The sequence below is a fragment of the Python bivittatus genome, unplaced genomic scaffold, assembly GCF_059951505.1.
Source record: "Python bivittatus isolate LINGU-HERP-01145 unplaced genomic scaffold, Pbiv_v1 ctg000190_np1212, whole genome shotgun sequence".
In the NCBI taxonomy this organism is placed as follows: domain Eukaryota; kingdom Metazoa; phylum Chordata; class Lepidosauria; order Squamata; family Pythonidae; genus Python; species Python bivittatus.
Window position 1 is genome coordinate 10,894,705 of NW_028277042.1, and position 14,034 is coordinate 10,908,738.

The 14,034-nt window shown below is 39.7% G+C and overlaps 1 protein-coding gene across 2 annotated transcripts in view; it reads right to left on the minus strand.

Moving 5' to 3' along the window:
- EDC4 (enhancer of mRNA decapping 4) overlaps positions 1-14,034 on the minus strand; it is a 33,250-nt gene that overhangs the window by 16,216 nt on the left and 3,000 nt on the right. For both annotated transcript variants that reach the window (XM_025169372.2, XM_007421074.4), the window contains exons 2-13: positions 9,239-9,395; positions 8,391-8,502; positions 7,372-7,471; positions 7,027-7,216; positions 5,680-5,827; positions 4,034-4,138; positions 3,268-3,377; positions 2,859-2,942; positions 1,500-1,595; positions 1,278-1,380; positions 477-657; positions 86-158 (exon numbers count right to left, since the gene is read on the minus strand). In XM_025169372.2, the coding sequence (XP_025025140.1) occupies positions 86-158; positions 477-657; positions 1,278-1,380; positions 1,500-1,595; positions 2,859-2,942; positions 3,268-3,377; positions 4,034-4,138; positions 5,680-5,827; positions 7,027-7,216; positions 7,372-7,471; positions 8,391-8,502; positions 9,239-9,395 (1,459 nt within the window). The remainder of the gene's footprint in view (positions 1-85; positions 159-476; positions 658-1,277; positions 1,381-1,499; positions 1,596-2,858; positions 2,943-3,267; positions 3,378-4,033; positions 4,139-5,679; positions 5,828-7,026; positions 7,217-7,371; positions 7,472-8,390; positions 8,503-9,238; positions 9,396-14,034) is intronic.

Sequence of the window (14,034 nt, forward strand, 5' to 3'; positions counted from 1 at the left end):
TACCCTCACATTAGCACCTCTACTTTTATTTCAGGAAGTATGGAGGCCATGAAAAAATGAGAGGGCAGATGCTGAAAATACTTACTTGGTGTGGACACAGAAGAGTTTGATCAGCACGCCTGCTGCCGATCCTGTAGCACCAGAACCTTGAGTGCCTTCTGAAAAAGGAAGAAGCCGAGGGAGGAAAATTACTCATCCCATCTTGTCAACACCAGCACCAGCCAAAGCCACAAAGGGATAGGAGAATCTAATGGAGGATGAGGCGATCAATGACAATCGCCCACAAAGACTATGCAAGAAGCCTCTTAAGACCAGTTACTAGAGAACATGTGCAGAAGGTGAGCTTGGCCAACATGCAAACAGAAAACTCACAAGAGAGGCCTTTGCTTTGATCATGCCCAACTCTTGTTCTGTGTCCAGAAATGATGTCCTCTGTGCTCCTCCATCTCACGGAAGAGGCATCTATCACTACTTACCAGCACTGATGCCATCACTCTCCTCTTCTGCTGACAGGACCTCTGTGTGCCTCAGCCGGCAGCGGCTGACCATTTGGATGCCGAAGCTCAGGACTGGGTGAGTCAACAGGAACTCTGAGATGGAGCTGAAATAAGCCTTGCCCTCCTCTTGGTTCTGGACAAGTTCCATCACATATAAGACCTGGGAAAGATAATCGGTAGCATCAGAGGCTGCAAGAGGAGGAAGGCTCCCACCTCGGCTCAGAAACAAGCACAGCGGAACGGGAGACAGGTAAATTGTTCTCCTCGCTTCAGCTAGGTAGGCAGTTAAACGGAACCAGCATAAAAAGCCTGCCCCTATTGCAGTGAGTAGCGTCTGCTCTGCGGAATAGAGCCAGATGGCTCGCCTTTTGCACGGCACTGAAGACCCTTCAGGTATTCAGGCTGGGAGGATAAGTGAGCTCTGCTGGTTGAATGGTTTTATTGTTGTTTTCCTCTGCTGTAAGTGGGAATGTTTTTGTCTATTTGTTATCTTGATCACTGGTTCAATTTTATTCTTTTGGTTTTAACTTTCAGTATGCTGCCCAGTCATCGCTATGAGATAGATGGCCACAAAAATCATTTAAATAAATATATCATACAAATAAATAAATAACCACCTAAAGGTGTTACTTAATCAAGTAGCTACCACCAGTTCCAGATGGACATTCAATATATTAACAGAAGGCAGGAGGCCCTGCACTGCCTAAACTACCGTGGTAGAAATAAGATAGAGGTCTTTGTATCCCACACCCATCTGTTCTGCAGGATTTGAATGCCTACCTTTCTTTGCACATCACTCAAAATCAGGTACTCAGCTGAGAGATCTAGGCAGGCCTTCAAACTGGGAAGGATGCTCACAGAGCTAAATATATCTGGAGAAAACCTGAAATTGACAGTGACGAGAATCATCATGACACACTTGGGTGCTTACTTCCTTTCTTCTTCCTGGAGATCTGACTCTCTCCCCCTAAATAAAGGAACATCAGCTACAGGAACACTTACTGAATAGTCTGTAGGCAGGTCCATGAGACGGTGCACCACATTTTCAGTTCTTGATTCTGATCTGCTCCAGTGATGAGAAACCTCCAAAAAGGAACTCTGAGAAATGAATGGATGAAAAGAAAATGTTTGTTGGACTCCTGACACTTTCCCAGAGAATGTGAACAGGCACCTTGTCAAGCATTTTGGTTGAAATATTTTCTCTCATGATAAAACTCTCTACTTTAAAAAAAGATTCTACCAGATTCTTCTAAGTAGTCCAGGATTTTTGTTGGTTCAAAACACAGCATTTTAGGAAGTCAGGCACATTACACTATGTGGCAATTACACAGTGATTGTGCATTTGTACCTATTTGTTCATGCGATGAGAATTCCAGCAGAGAAGATGGAAGAAGGCCTGAATCTGCTGGGAAATATCAACCTTTCTTTTGTAGGACTACTCCTCTGCTTATCCTTTTCCTGCCAGAAATGGAGTGGAATAGTGGCAGGAAGGGGTTGTGTTTTAAGGATGGGAAATCAGCCTCTGCTATGCTTTATGCTTTCAACTGGTCCCAAAGTTTCAAAGTCTTAGCTAAAGGAAATCACTTCATAAGAACACAGGACCTTGATGAAGGATGGGTCACCCAAACAATCACCTTAAATTCAAAAACATTCTGGGCTTTTGACCAGAACAGCCTATCTTTCCCCCAGCAGAGCAATGGGGAATGAGAGAAAAAGAAGGCATATTATAAAGTGAAGGAAATAAGAGAGTACTAGAAAAAAAAGAGGGAAAGGAGGAAAGGTGTGTATGTTAAACTTAAGCGCTGACTCTGCCTACAGAAAGATTGTTATCAAGAAAACGTGGCTTGCAACAGGCAAAGGCTCCTCCACCCCCAGTTGATTAATACTGTCAATTATGACTTTAGCTAGGTTTGGAGTAAAGTTTGGGAATACTGAAAGGCCTTTCCTGCAAGTGGGAACCTTGGATACTCCAGGAAGATGTGCTCAACAGTTATGAAGAAGGGGAGGAATCTTGCAAGGCATAAGTATGGGTGGAGACTTCCTGGGAAAGAAATGATCTCCATTCGTTTAGCTTTAGATATTTCATCCTCTGCTGCTTTTAACAGCTCCAGAGTTGTTAATTATAGAGAGAAAGGGACCTCTTCCACCAAGAACCCACCTAGAGGTGAAACACACAGAATCAATGAGACACAGACACCAGAGAATCAATAATGTTCCGTCACAACTTGCTCTTTTTCTAGAGCACAGAATCCCCAGATGAGAATGCAAGGAGGGGGCAGCTATTACCTTCTACTGGCCAGTTCTGCTTCCCCATGAAGGTGGGCCCCTTACCTCTTAGTACAAACCAAGGTCATCACTTACTCTGGATCTTGTTTCTTATGGTTGTCACAGAAGAGCAAACAGGAAAGAGGTCTGCCATCGTGAGGTTTCCATTCATGGAGGCACCTATAGAAGAATTAAAAGAAACCATGGCTACGTTCACACATCGTTCCAAGCCACAGTTTGTTTTAACCATGCATTCCTAAAGAAAACATAATGGGCATGTTCACAGAACCGATTAAGCTGTAATTCATGGTTTATAAACTAAAATAGCTAGGTTCACACATCACACTAAGGGAATTCCAAACAAGCCACTTCTTGGCTTAGTGTGATGTGAAAACTTAGCAGGTGATTGACAAGCCAACTTTTTAATAGTTGTAGCAATGAAATGGTTTCTACAACCCAGAGAAAGTTTCACACACACCTCATACTTCTCTGTTTCTGAAATTACCTTGGCTCATCTTGTCCTTCTATATAAATCTGCCAGAATTTGACATAGCCATCGTGACTTGCTGTAGCCAAGACAGTTCCATCAGGAGAAAGTGCTCCCTCACTCAGACGCTATAAAAGAACGGGGGGGGGGGAGAATAAAGCAGTTATCTTTAACTGAGTGGTGCAGCATAACTGAAATACGATAACAAATATCTTTCTGCTAGTTTGGCTGGGGGAGGGGAGGGGCTATCTTTTAATAGCATCTATTCTGATAACATTTGGTAGGTCCATTTGTTCATTAAAAATCAGGCATTCTGGCTGATGAAGCCATAATGTTCCTGCAGGCAGCATGTTTGTGCCTCATTTTGGACAAGCAGTTAAACAAATTATGAAGTGGAAACTATCATATGATATCAAGATCCAGGATTACAGTAAAGTATATCCAAAGGATCCAAGAGTCAAAAGCTAAGAAGAACCTGATTTAAAACTGATTATTTGACAACACTGATCCTGGATTATTTGAGGACTTCACCAAAATCCCGAGTTTAGATTTAATGTAAAACTCTTCATTGCTTATTTTCCCACTGGTTTATTGTTATGTGCAAACACCACAAATAACTTCAAAAGAACTTCTTGCTATTAGTGTCACCAGCCATCTGAATGAAGGCCAAGAGGAATACTCGAGGTTTCTGAATTAAGACACACAGGATAGACAGCTGTAATACCTAGCTCAGAAATTAAACAAGGCGTATGCCCCTACACCAAGAGAATGGCTGAATGTTTACCGTGCTATGACCTTTCACCACAATATAGCCTTCTTTGATGTTGGTCACTTCCACTGGCCATGAACTATGGTTGGCTCGGATTATATCAAGGTCCCAGACTTCAGCCTGCAACACAAAGGGAAAAAGTGAAAAAAAGAGCATGCTAAGCTCCATTAGGAATCACCCCAATTGCTTGTTTACTCTGCATTTACTGACTTCACTCAAATTCTCTACTTTCCCTGATCTGGTGTTTTTTGAAAATACCGGACTACAACTCTTACCATCCCCTCTCAATATAGTCACTGTAAACTGCATTTGTCCAAGGAACAACCATGGGCCCAAGAAGGTAACTGTAATGGCTGACAGTAACCTAAGAACCTCTGGCAGTTGTTGCCCTAACAAAGTCTTTGGTGCTGTTACAAACTAGAATGAACAGACTCTGGGTATCACCATATTGTAGCAAAAGACCTGGGGGTGGGTGGGAGAGGGGAAAGTCATGATACAAATTGCATGCACTATATTATTCAACGCTTGCTTAGCACAGAGAGGGCAAACATTAATCTTATGTGATTTACCTAGTTTTAATACAGCTTCCTCAGCCAACCAGTTAAGGCATGTGAGGAATAATACCTTAAGAAACTTGAACATTTAACAAGGGATCAGGGTGATTGTGAAGACATCTTTTCATGTCTGAGTGTTAGGCAGAACTCGTGGCTCTCATATAACAATCCATTATGATTTCTATCTTTCATTTCAGAAGGGGAAAAAAACCCACCTTTATTTGTTGTTCTCATTATACAAATGGGATTATGAAGGAATTCCATTTTCCTTCTGCCCATCCTTACTCTATAGTTTCAGAAAAAAATGAGGATCCAAGGCCTCTTAAGATTAGCCTTCTATGCCCTATGAATGATCCACTCTTACATCCTTTATAGCACATTGCCTCACCCCTTCTGCTCATTATTTGGGAAAAACAACCTAGCAGCCTGATGCAAGTAGCACCATCATAATACTTAGTTTAGCATTTATATTTATACTGCACTTTCTTCATCCCTTATACAACTCAAGGCAGCAAATTCCCAGTCACTCTCCTATCAGCCATGGGGAGTGTTTGGATGCAACAATAACTTAAAAGACAGAATCACTAAGAATTTGATCTTATCATCCATACATTGCTCGCTCTCTTCTACATGGCTCCTCCTCTTGGGGAACAGCTATACTAGCCAGTAAATTGAAATGAGAAAGCAAAAAGCTTCCTGCCACATCTGAAGCTGGACACTGGCTTGTTGTTCTCTTATCAATCCAGAAGAATAAGCCACTCTCCAAGTCTGATCTCAGGATTGCTAGTGCAATGACCCACTAGACAACTTGCTTCAGAGAGGAATGGACCCCTTTGCTTCCTCCTGAGTTTTTCTTCTTCCCTTAGTGGGAAGAGCCAAGTGAGAAGAAAATACCAACACTGCTGCTCACAAAGAAGAAGCCACAATTCCCTGGACTGCTGTTACCCAGCCTTACTATTTCCTGCATGGCCTTCTTGCTGAAGCCTATGCCACTGAGATCATGTTCTTGGGACTATTCCAATCATTGCTTTAAAAAAAACAACTTTATGCTAAGAAGCAACAAAGCACCATTTCTAAGGGAGAGAAGGAAACCCCAGAGATGCTTACTCTGTCTTCATGCAACAACGCCAGAGTCTGACTGCCTTCTTCGCAGCTGTCCTCATTCTCATCAGGGATGAAGGGACACCATATTATCCTCCGAAAGCTGTTCAGAGGAGTCCCATCTGGTCGCTTGATGTTCACCAAGATCTCTTCTCTGGTCACCCAAGTTAAGGAAGAGCTCCATCATTCTCCTTTACAAAAGCCCCCCAGAAGATTTTATGCAATGCCTTTTTTCATCTTTTAACAATCATAGCAAAAGCCTACTTCTAATAATCCCCACAAACATTAAACAATGGTTGAGCTAGCAGGTTATTAAACTATAACATCATTGGTTTATAAACCATGGTTCACTCCTTAGCATGTTGCGTTGAACAACCAATACAATAAGGTTTTTACCACTGCTTTCTAGACTGGGTAGGGGAGCATCATTTTTCCTATTTTTTTTTAAATTGACAACTGTCATTATATTATCTTCATTTTTAGCAATCTTTGACAAAGTGCAGATTATAGAAGTGTAAAGCAATATTAGATCCCTACGATATTTTAAAGATGAAGTCACAGATAGAACAGCTAATAATGAGACAGATTCTTAACATGAAGACTAGAATGTAAGAGTCCCTAAGTTAGTTAAAATATCATAATTACTGATTATATCATACATCAAGAGTTTTATTTACAGTTCTTATTTGTGAGGTTAGTATGCTGTCTTTCCTCCAGAAACTCAAGGCAGTGTATACAAAACTCCCTTCAACATTTTTTTCTCCAGTTTTCCCAAAATAATGCTGTGATGTAGACAGATGGTGACTGGCCCAAGCTCAGACCAAGAAATCATGTTATGGAAGCTAGGTCTTCCCAGTCCTAGGTCTAACACTAGCTTTGGTACTTCTTTCTTTAATTGAAAAGCAGCTTTCCATCAGATTCGAACTTTGTCTGAATCCCATTTTAGAGCTAGCTCATACAAGCTCGCAATAGTTAACAAACCTCTATTCAGTGTATTAGTTCAGAAGAAAAACTCTGAATATGATAGATGCATGAACTTAAACTTGCTCTCAGTTTAATGAGCCATAATTTGATGTAGCCAAAACTGTTATACCTAAATGAATCCTTTGATTTCAGCATGCAAAATCTGAAATCTTGACTAAATGATTGATACAAGAAAAGAAAGTATAAAGCCCAGATCTGACTTGCAGAATTAAGTAACATAATGATGCATTACTGTAGGTTTTAAAAAGCAAGATGGTGTCAGCTCTTTACAGCCAGATGTCAAGCTTTGTAAACTGCACCACAGACCAACCTGTATATCTACCGATATTATCACCCTCTGCCATCATGCTTAGCCTTGAGGTAGGATACTGGATTTTTCCATTCTCCATAGTCAGACACCAGACAAACAGGTTGCCAGCTTCATCCAGGCAGGCCAACTGGTTGGAGTTGAGGTGTGCAAAAGCCAGGTCTGCCACACCACCAGTGAAACCTTTCAGAAGAGTCCGCTCAGCTGTGCTGACACTCAGGACCCGCACCATGGCAGAGCCACTGCTGGCACCTGGGAAAAAAGGGAAAAACATGCCTAGTCAAGATGGCCGGAGGAGTGCTTTCTATTGTAGAGACAGAACAAGGTCCAGCACAGGCCACTGGACAAAACTAAGTTGTAAAAGAAGCCCAACCTGAAACATCAGAATGGATGGGGAGATGTCTCACCTCTAATAGCATAGGCCAGATAGGCATTTGAGACAGCAATTAGGTTGCCATAGTAATATTTCTGCTCCCAGTCATACCTGGCCACTGGCTGGATTTTGACCTGGCAGAGAAAAAGGAGGCAAATAACAGTTGTACTACAGGAATCAATTCAACACTTAACAAAAAGGAATATCGCACCTATTAAAGAAGACCATCTGAGACAGTAAGCTGCAAAGGTGAGGAGGAGATGGCCACTGTCTAATCTGTAGTATGAGGAAAGCTCAGAGCAATGTGAAAAAGAAGCAAACTTGGTCAGGTTTACCTTGTCAAATCATTATTTCTGAACTCCTGAATATTTTAAAAGGTGTCTCAGGAACAAAGGGGAATCAGGGATGATATGAAGAAGGAAAGAATATTGTCTACTACATACAGACAACAATCAACAAAACTTTTGTTCCTTAACAAGACATAAATAACTAGCTGACAATACTTGAAATTACAACTGCACACAAACAGATTGACAAGATGTGTAATGTAACTGAGCAATTTTAAGGGACTTTGTTAAAACAAATTGGTTGATTGCCAGAAAAATACACAAAGGCAGATTTAGAGTGCCATCGTTAATTTAGTACTGTAAAAGATTTTAACATTCTTTTGGGTTTTCATCCAAATACCATCTAATGCATACGGGTTTCCTACTCATTCTTTCACAGATATCCCTGAGGGAAGAGGGCTCTCAACCAAGGCCTGAGATGTGTGGACTGAAAATGGAAGGGGTGGTGGAAAGAACTGCAAATCTCCCATGTATTAACTAAAGTGTCTTCCAATCAATCTAGGTCTCTTTGGATCACAGCCAGCCTATATGTCAAGTATATATTCTCAAGCTTGATGTCTGAACATGTACCCAATATAAAATCTGCCAACGCTCAATTTTTTTCATATATTTTTCTATTATACTATCAGGATAGGCAAGAGCTTGTCACCAGCAGGTTTGAAGGATGGGAGGTATGCCCTAATAAGAAGGATCTTTCTGTTTTTACCTTATTGCTTCCTCTTGCTTTACTGGTGATGCTGGAGTCACTGCTGGCCACTATTTCAACATCTTTAGCAACAATCACCATACAGGTGGAATTATCATCTCCAGTGAGGCAGCTAAAAGATGGCCAGAGGCAGGCAGTAGAGAGACGAAGAAGAGAAGTAAATCCCCAAGGATATTAAGGAATATAATAAAATAATATAAATAATATAAATAAATAAATATATATATATATATATAACAAAAAGGGAATAACTTTTTCTGTGAGTTGTTCAAAGACTCAGAACTGTGCCCACAATAGACATAAAATCAAGCAGATGACATTGTTACTGTGTTGCAGAATTTCCAAAGATGTATTTCCAGATCCAGATGAGTTTTGAATAACAACGTTGGCCATCCATGAAAATAACCCAGACAAAGAACAATATGAACCAGGAACAGCGTGCCTCAACTGACAGTGATTACTCTCTGCAACACAGACTTGTCCTGTCTTCTTCTAAATCAGCCTTCCCCAACCTGGTGCCTCTCCAGATATGTTGGACGTCTACTTTCATACTTCTACTCTCCAGCCAACATGGCAATTGAAGTTCATTTGGAGAAAAGCAGGTTGGAAAATGTGGCACAAAATATCAATCTTTGGGGCAGTGTACTAGCTTAAGCCTAGTTCAACCCATACCAGAAGCTACACACAACTTTACAAAGCCTTAACATAAGGGATTCCAGAATAGATGGAAATCAAATCTTTGTAGGAGAAAACATTTGCCAACATGCTTCTGGCCAAGCTTATTCCAGAGGCCACAAATCACACATATTTTGGCCTCTCACCTTTGCCCCACCAACCAAGGTACCTACATGACTTGCTTCTCTTGCAGTGCTCCTAGAGGAACAGTTTGTGGAACAGGCTTAGTGGAGGATGAGCCATCCCCAGCTGCTGTGGGATCCGGTACGAGAAGACCGTTCAGGTCACCATTGTATGAACTGGATGTTCTCTGGTTTTCATTCACTGACCCTGAAAGATAGGAAGAACGGGGAAACAGAGAGAGAAACCAATATTCATATTTACTTAGTCTTGTAACAGAGTTGTATATATATTAAGTTAGTCAGTCTTCTTTTAGTGAACCACTCTGTACTGCTGACTTTTAACAGAAATGGTGGTATCTTTCTAGAGCAGAGCAGACTATAGATCTACCTATGGCACTTTTCTTAATTCCAGCAGCCTAATTTTGGGCGGGGGTGGGGAGGAGGAAGTATCTTTCCATTTTTACTAATTTTTTGGGAGCTGGAAACCCTTGCTTATCTGTTAGAAATCACCCACAGATTTAAAAGTATACCCCAGTCTACAATCTGCCCATACTTGCTTACTGGAGAGTATTATAATTCAGCTTTAATCTAGAATATTGTAGTACATCAAACATTTTGTTCATGGCCAAATTACTGATTCTTTCTAAAACAGCTTTCCCCAGCCTACACATTCTCCAGATGTATCAACTTCAAATATTCAACTAGCCACATCTGAGTATTTAGCTAAGTCCAGAAATCTGATGGTACCCATGTTGGGAAAGTTTGCTGAAGAATATGAGAAAAGTTTTATAAGATAAAATTTTCCGACTGGAAGCCAATTTAAGCAAGAGAAATAGCACATGATATAAATTCCAACGTCAAAGCCAGATTAAAAACTCCATCCCATTCAAGTATTAATGCTAAGACCTGGTCAAGGGGAGAAAAATTGAAGTTATTCTGCATATCTCTCATTCTAGGTGGAATAAATGCAAGTGGGCAAACAAATCACACTTTGACCTAACAAATCTGGAAAATGAGAGGTGGAGGATTAGGCACCTGAACTGAGCAACTGCTAGCAAATAAGACCAAACTCTTAAACAAAATAGTTCAATTCTAAAATTAACTGAACTTTTAAAAAAACTGGTAGGTGCAGACTCTAAAACCTTTGCAAACTTTTTTAAAAAAATGATTTCACACACCATTGTGACATGATGGAATCCTACGATACTTTGCTAAATAGGGCTTAATTACCAGGGTTTTAATACTATACAGTGAAACTGAAATAACAACCGAGTCTGGTTTCTTTTCCAGTGTATTTATATGAAAATGAGGAGGTATATCCTCCCCATTCAAGATTAAATATCATTAAGATGTGAATAAACAGGAGTGTGACCTATACAGATGTTGGGTCCAATATTGGCAGATGTGAATTAACACTATTTCACTATTTTCATAGCTAGCTAAAGAACAGTAAAATGAGACTAGCCTAACTTATGGGGAGTTTCCTGACTGAGGTGCTGCTGCTATGCAAAAAGTCTGTCAAATTTTGTGTCTAAATGTATGCAGTTGAAGCGTAACTGGGGAGGATAAAAGAATTACAGAGAACCATGGACTGGAGAAACAGCCAAACTTGGGTATAGCTTAATCATAGCAAGACAGGCATACAGGCAAGGATTACAGTTCTGATTCTGGAAAACCCAGCTGTTAACAATGGTGTTGGGCTTGTCTACTTGCTGGGTAGATATTAGAAGATTGGAAAACAATACCCACTGACAGCTTGGATCAGTCCCACAATGCTACCCAAACTCTGGGAACTGTGGAAATGGAATCCATATCTCAGATGCCCAAGCTGCAAGACTTTTAAGGAAAACCTCTTTGAATAATGGAATGGGACAGAGTCTACTCCCATTCAACTAAACACAGTGCTTGATGTTCCAAAATGATGGTATAATCCAGTAAGCTTTGTGGGGGCAACTGGATTGGTAAAGGAAACCAATGAAACTAAAGAAAGCAACACAAAAAGTTACTTTGCAAAATCATCAAGAATGTCAAGTTCACAAAAAGTCGAAGGTGGCTTTCAATAAAATAGCACAGTGAAAAAAGACTGGATTGGAACAGGGTAGGAAAGTAGGAGTCCAAAAAAGAACTTGACTCATTGGTAGCAAGTAGACCAGAATAAGTAGCTCCTTCACTGGTCTGCTCAAAACAAACGTTACCCCTACCTTAAACTGCCATTTTATTGGCCAAGTGGAAGGGTGAGACTAGTTATGCTGAAGCATGATCATCAACTACTGTGGACCTATCACATCTGGCAGTGGATACAATCTGGAATGGTGACTCAACCTATCCTACTGGACAATGAAAGAAGAACAGGAGGAAAAAAACTAGATCCGATCAAGTGAAGTTAATGCATCGTCAATCAAATTGGCCATGGACTTTTGAAAGACCATGAACCAGTTCCATTTCATGCTTTCCTCAACTTTTCAAGGGCTTCAAATACCCCTGCAAGACTCTCAAATGAAGTATATCACGGTATCTGTATATTCACTTCACTTATATTTAAAGCCTAGAATATAAAACCACAGGAATTCTCACGTAACACAGGAAGTATCAAAGCAACGGCCCACGGATTGTTATTACACTGCAGTTTTTATAAAGACAGCTGCACTCATTATTTCTTACCACTCTAAATGTCAAACAGCAAGCAAGGTTTGACAAAAGAGGATAAACACAGAGATGAGCTAGTGCACTCACTGCAATTATTCAAATGATGTATTTGTGGTCTATATTTATAGTTTTACACTACCAACCAGTGGTCAAAATAAATAAAATTATTGTTATTAACCACACTGTGTTATGGAACAACACAACTCATTTTCCATGCTGTTAAGCATGGAAATTACCACATTCTGAGTACAATTGGAAAGAAATGTTTAATGATGGGATCTTGGCTATTAGGATGGATAAACAGCAATGCTTTAGCAATGTTTTCTTTCAAAAGAAGACACCACTTTTTAAAATGGCTATTTTAAAAGTGCAAATGTCTAATGATTGGATTATTATTAAAACCAATAATTCAAATCAAATAAGTGTTAATTATGTATGTAATCTCTACACTGAATCAGTGTCTCTGCATAAACCCTTAAATTTGGGTGGTCCACATATGAAGCATGTTGTGTGAACAGCTAAACAGGTTGGAGAAACAGCTAGATGGAGTTAGTTTTAGCACCAAACAAGAACAAGAAGGCCGATGGAAGGTTAACCCTTTAATCTGAGTGCAAGAAAAATGGGTCTTCTTTAGACATTCTGCCTGTATTTTAATTGCCCACAAGGAGTGGGGGAAGGGGTGAGTAAGCCCTCTCCCTGTCCCTGATAGGGGCACTTATTGTAATCCGATCAGCCTGGGTCTCCTTTTCCATCTGTATGCATGCGTTTCATCTCCCCCTTTAGACCACCCATTAAACCTTTTTAGACTACCTATTAATGATCAGGCCTTATAATAACTCACTGGTGATATATATTTAACTTTGCATGTTATTTTGCAATGATGAGAATGGGATAGGGCAGACTGAAACAAGAAGAAACCCTGGCAGAAAAGAGATAAAAAAATGACCAGTGCAAAGAGTAAGGTAAGGCTGGATAGATGGATGGATAGATTTTAAAAATATCAGGAGTATAAATCATCACCTAGCTGTAAATTAGTCATGTTACAATGATGAACTTTCCATTTTTTTTAAGATCAGTATATGTTGACTATTACTTAACACATGCCTTAAAAGGCAGATTTAAAATTATCTCTTTTTTCTCACCTAAAATTGTGCTGCCTTGATTTTAATCAACCTATCCTGCCAGCCAAATGTTTGGTTTAAAAGAGAGGCATAACATACAGGTTCACAAGTCACCAACAGATTGTAATCCGTAGTCTGGTATCCCCTCCATTAATTTCCACACACAGATTGCTTACCAGTGGGACATCACTATTTTAATTCCATAGAAAGGCTCACATCTTTTTTATAATAGTCACAGAAAAATATGCATTCAAGAATGACTGAAACCATTATACTAATATAAACTGGCTTTATACTGAATCACTGTTTTCTTCATTGCTACTGAAATTTCCCCAAAAGCATTCATAGTACTATTCATCAAAGATTTCCCTAATAATTCCTGCTTAATCTTGATGAGCATGAACCTAGTGTGCATGTGAAGAGATGCCCTCCTTTGCTTCAGTGGAAGGCGAAGTGAAAAACTTAAACCAGCTACTAGAAATTAAGATAGCATATCTGCAACCTCCAGAAGAAGAAATTTAGTCTTCTCTTAACAAAAGTATGTTTATTTGAAGAAACTAGATAGAGTTAAAAAGTGCTGACTTCTTACTAATAGTGAAGTAAAAGGCTTTGGGAATGGCAGACATACAAATAAAGTAAATCCGTAAAATGCAAAAAAAAGAGTTAATTTTTACTGGTAGTCCTATGAGTGGATTTTTGACACCAGGAGACATATGAATATCAATGACTACTAGTAACTCATGCAGAAATACAATAACTAATTGCACTACTACTACTACTACTAATAATAATAATAATAAAGCTCCTGGTGTGGATTTAATTCCTCCAGAATTCTTAAAGATAAATCCATCATGGTAGGCTTCAGCGTTAGCTCCACTCTTCACTATAATTCTATAAATTATAAATTTATAATTTATAAATTCCTCCATGATAATCCCTAAAAACTGGCTCAATTCGATTACTCTTCCTGTTTCCAAGAAAGGAGATAGATAACATATTGCCAACTATCGCCAATTAGTCTTCTTTCTGTAATTAGTAAACTCTATGCTAGATTTCTCTGCCACAAATTACAGGACTGGA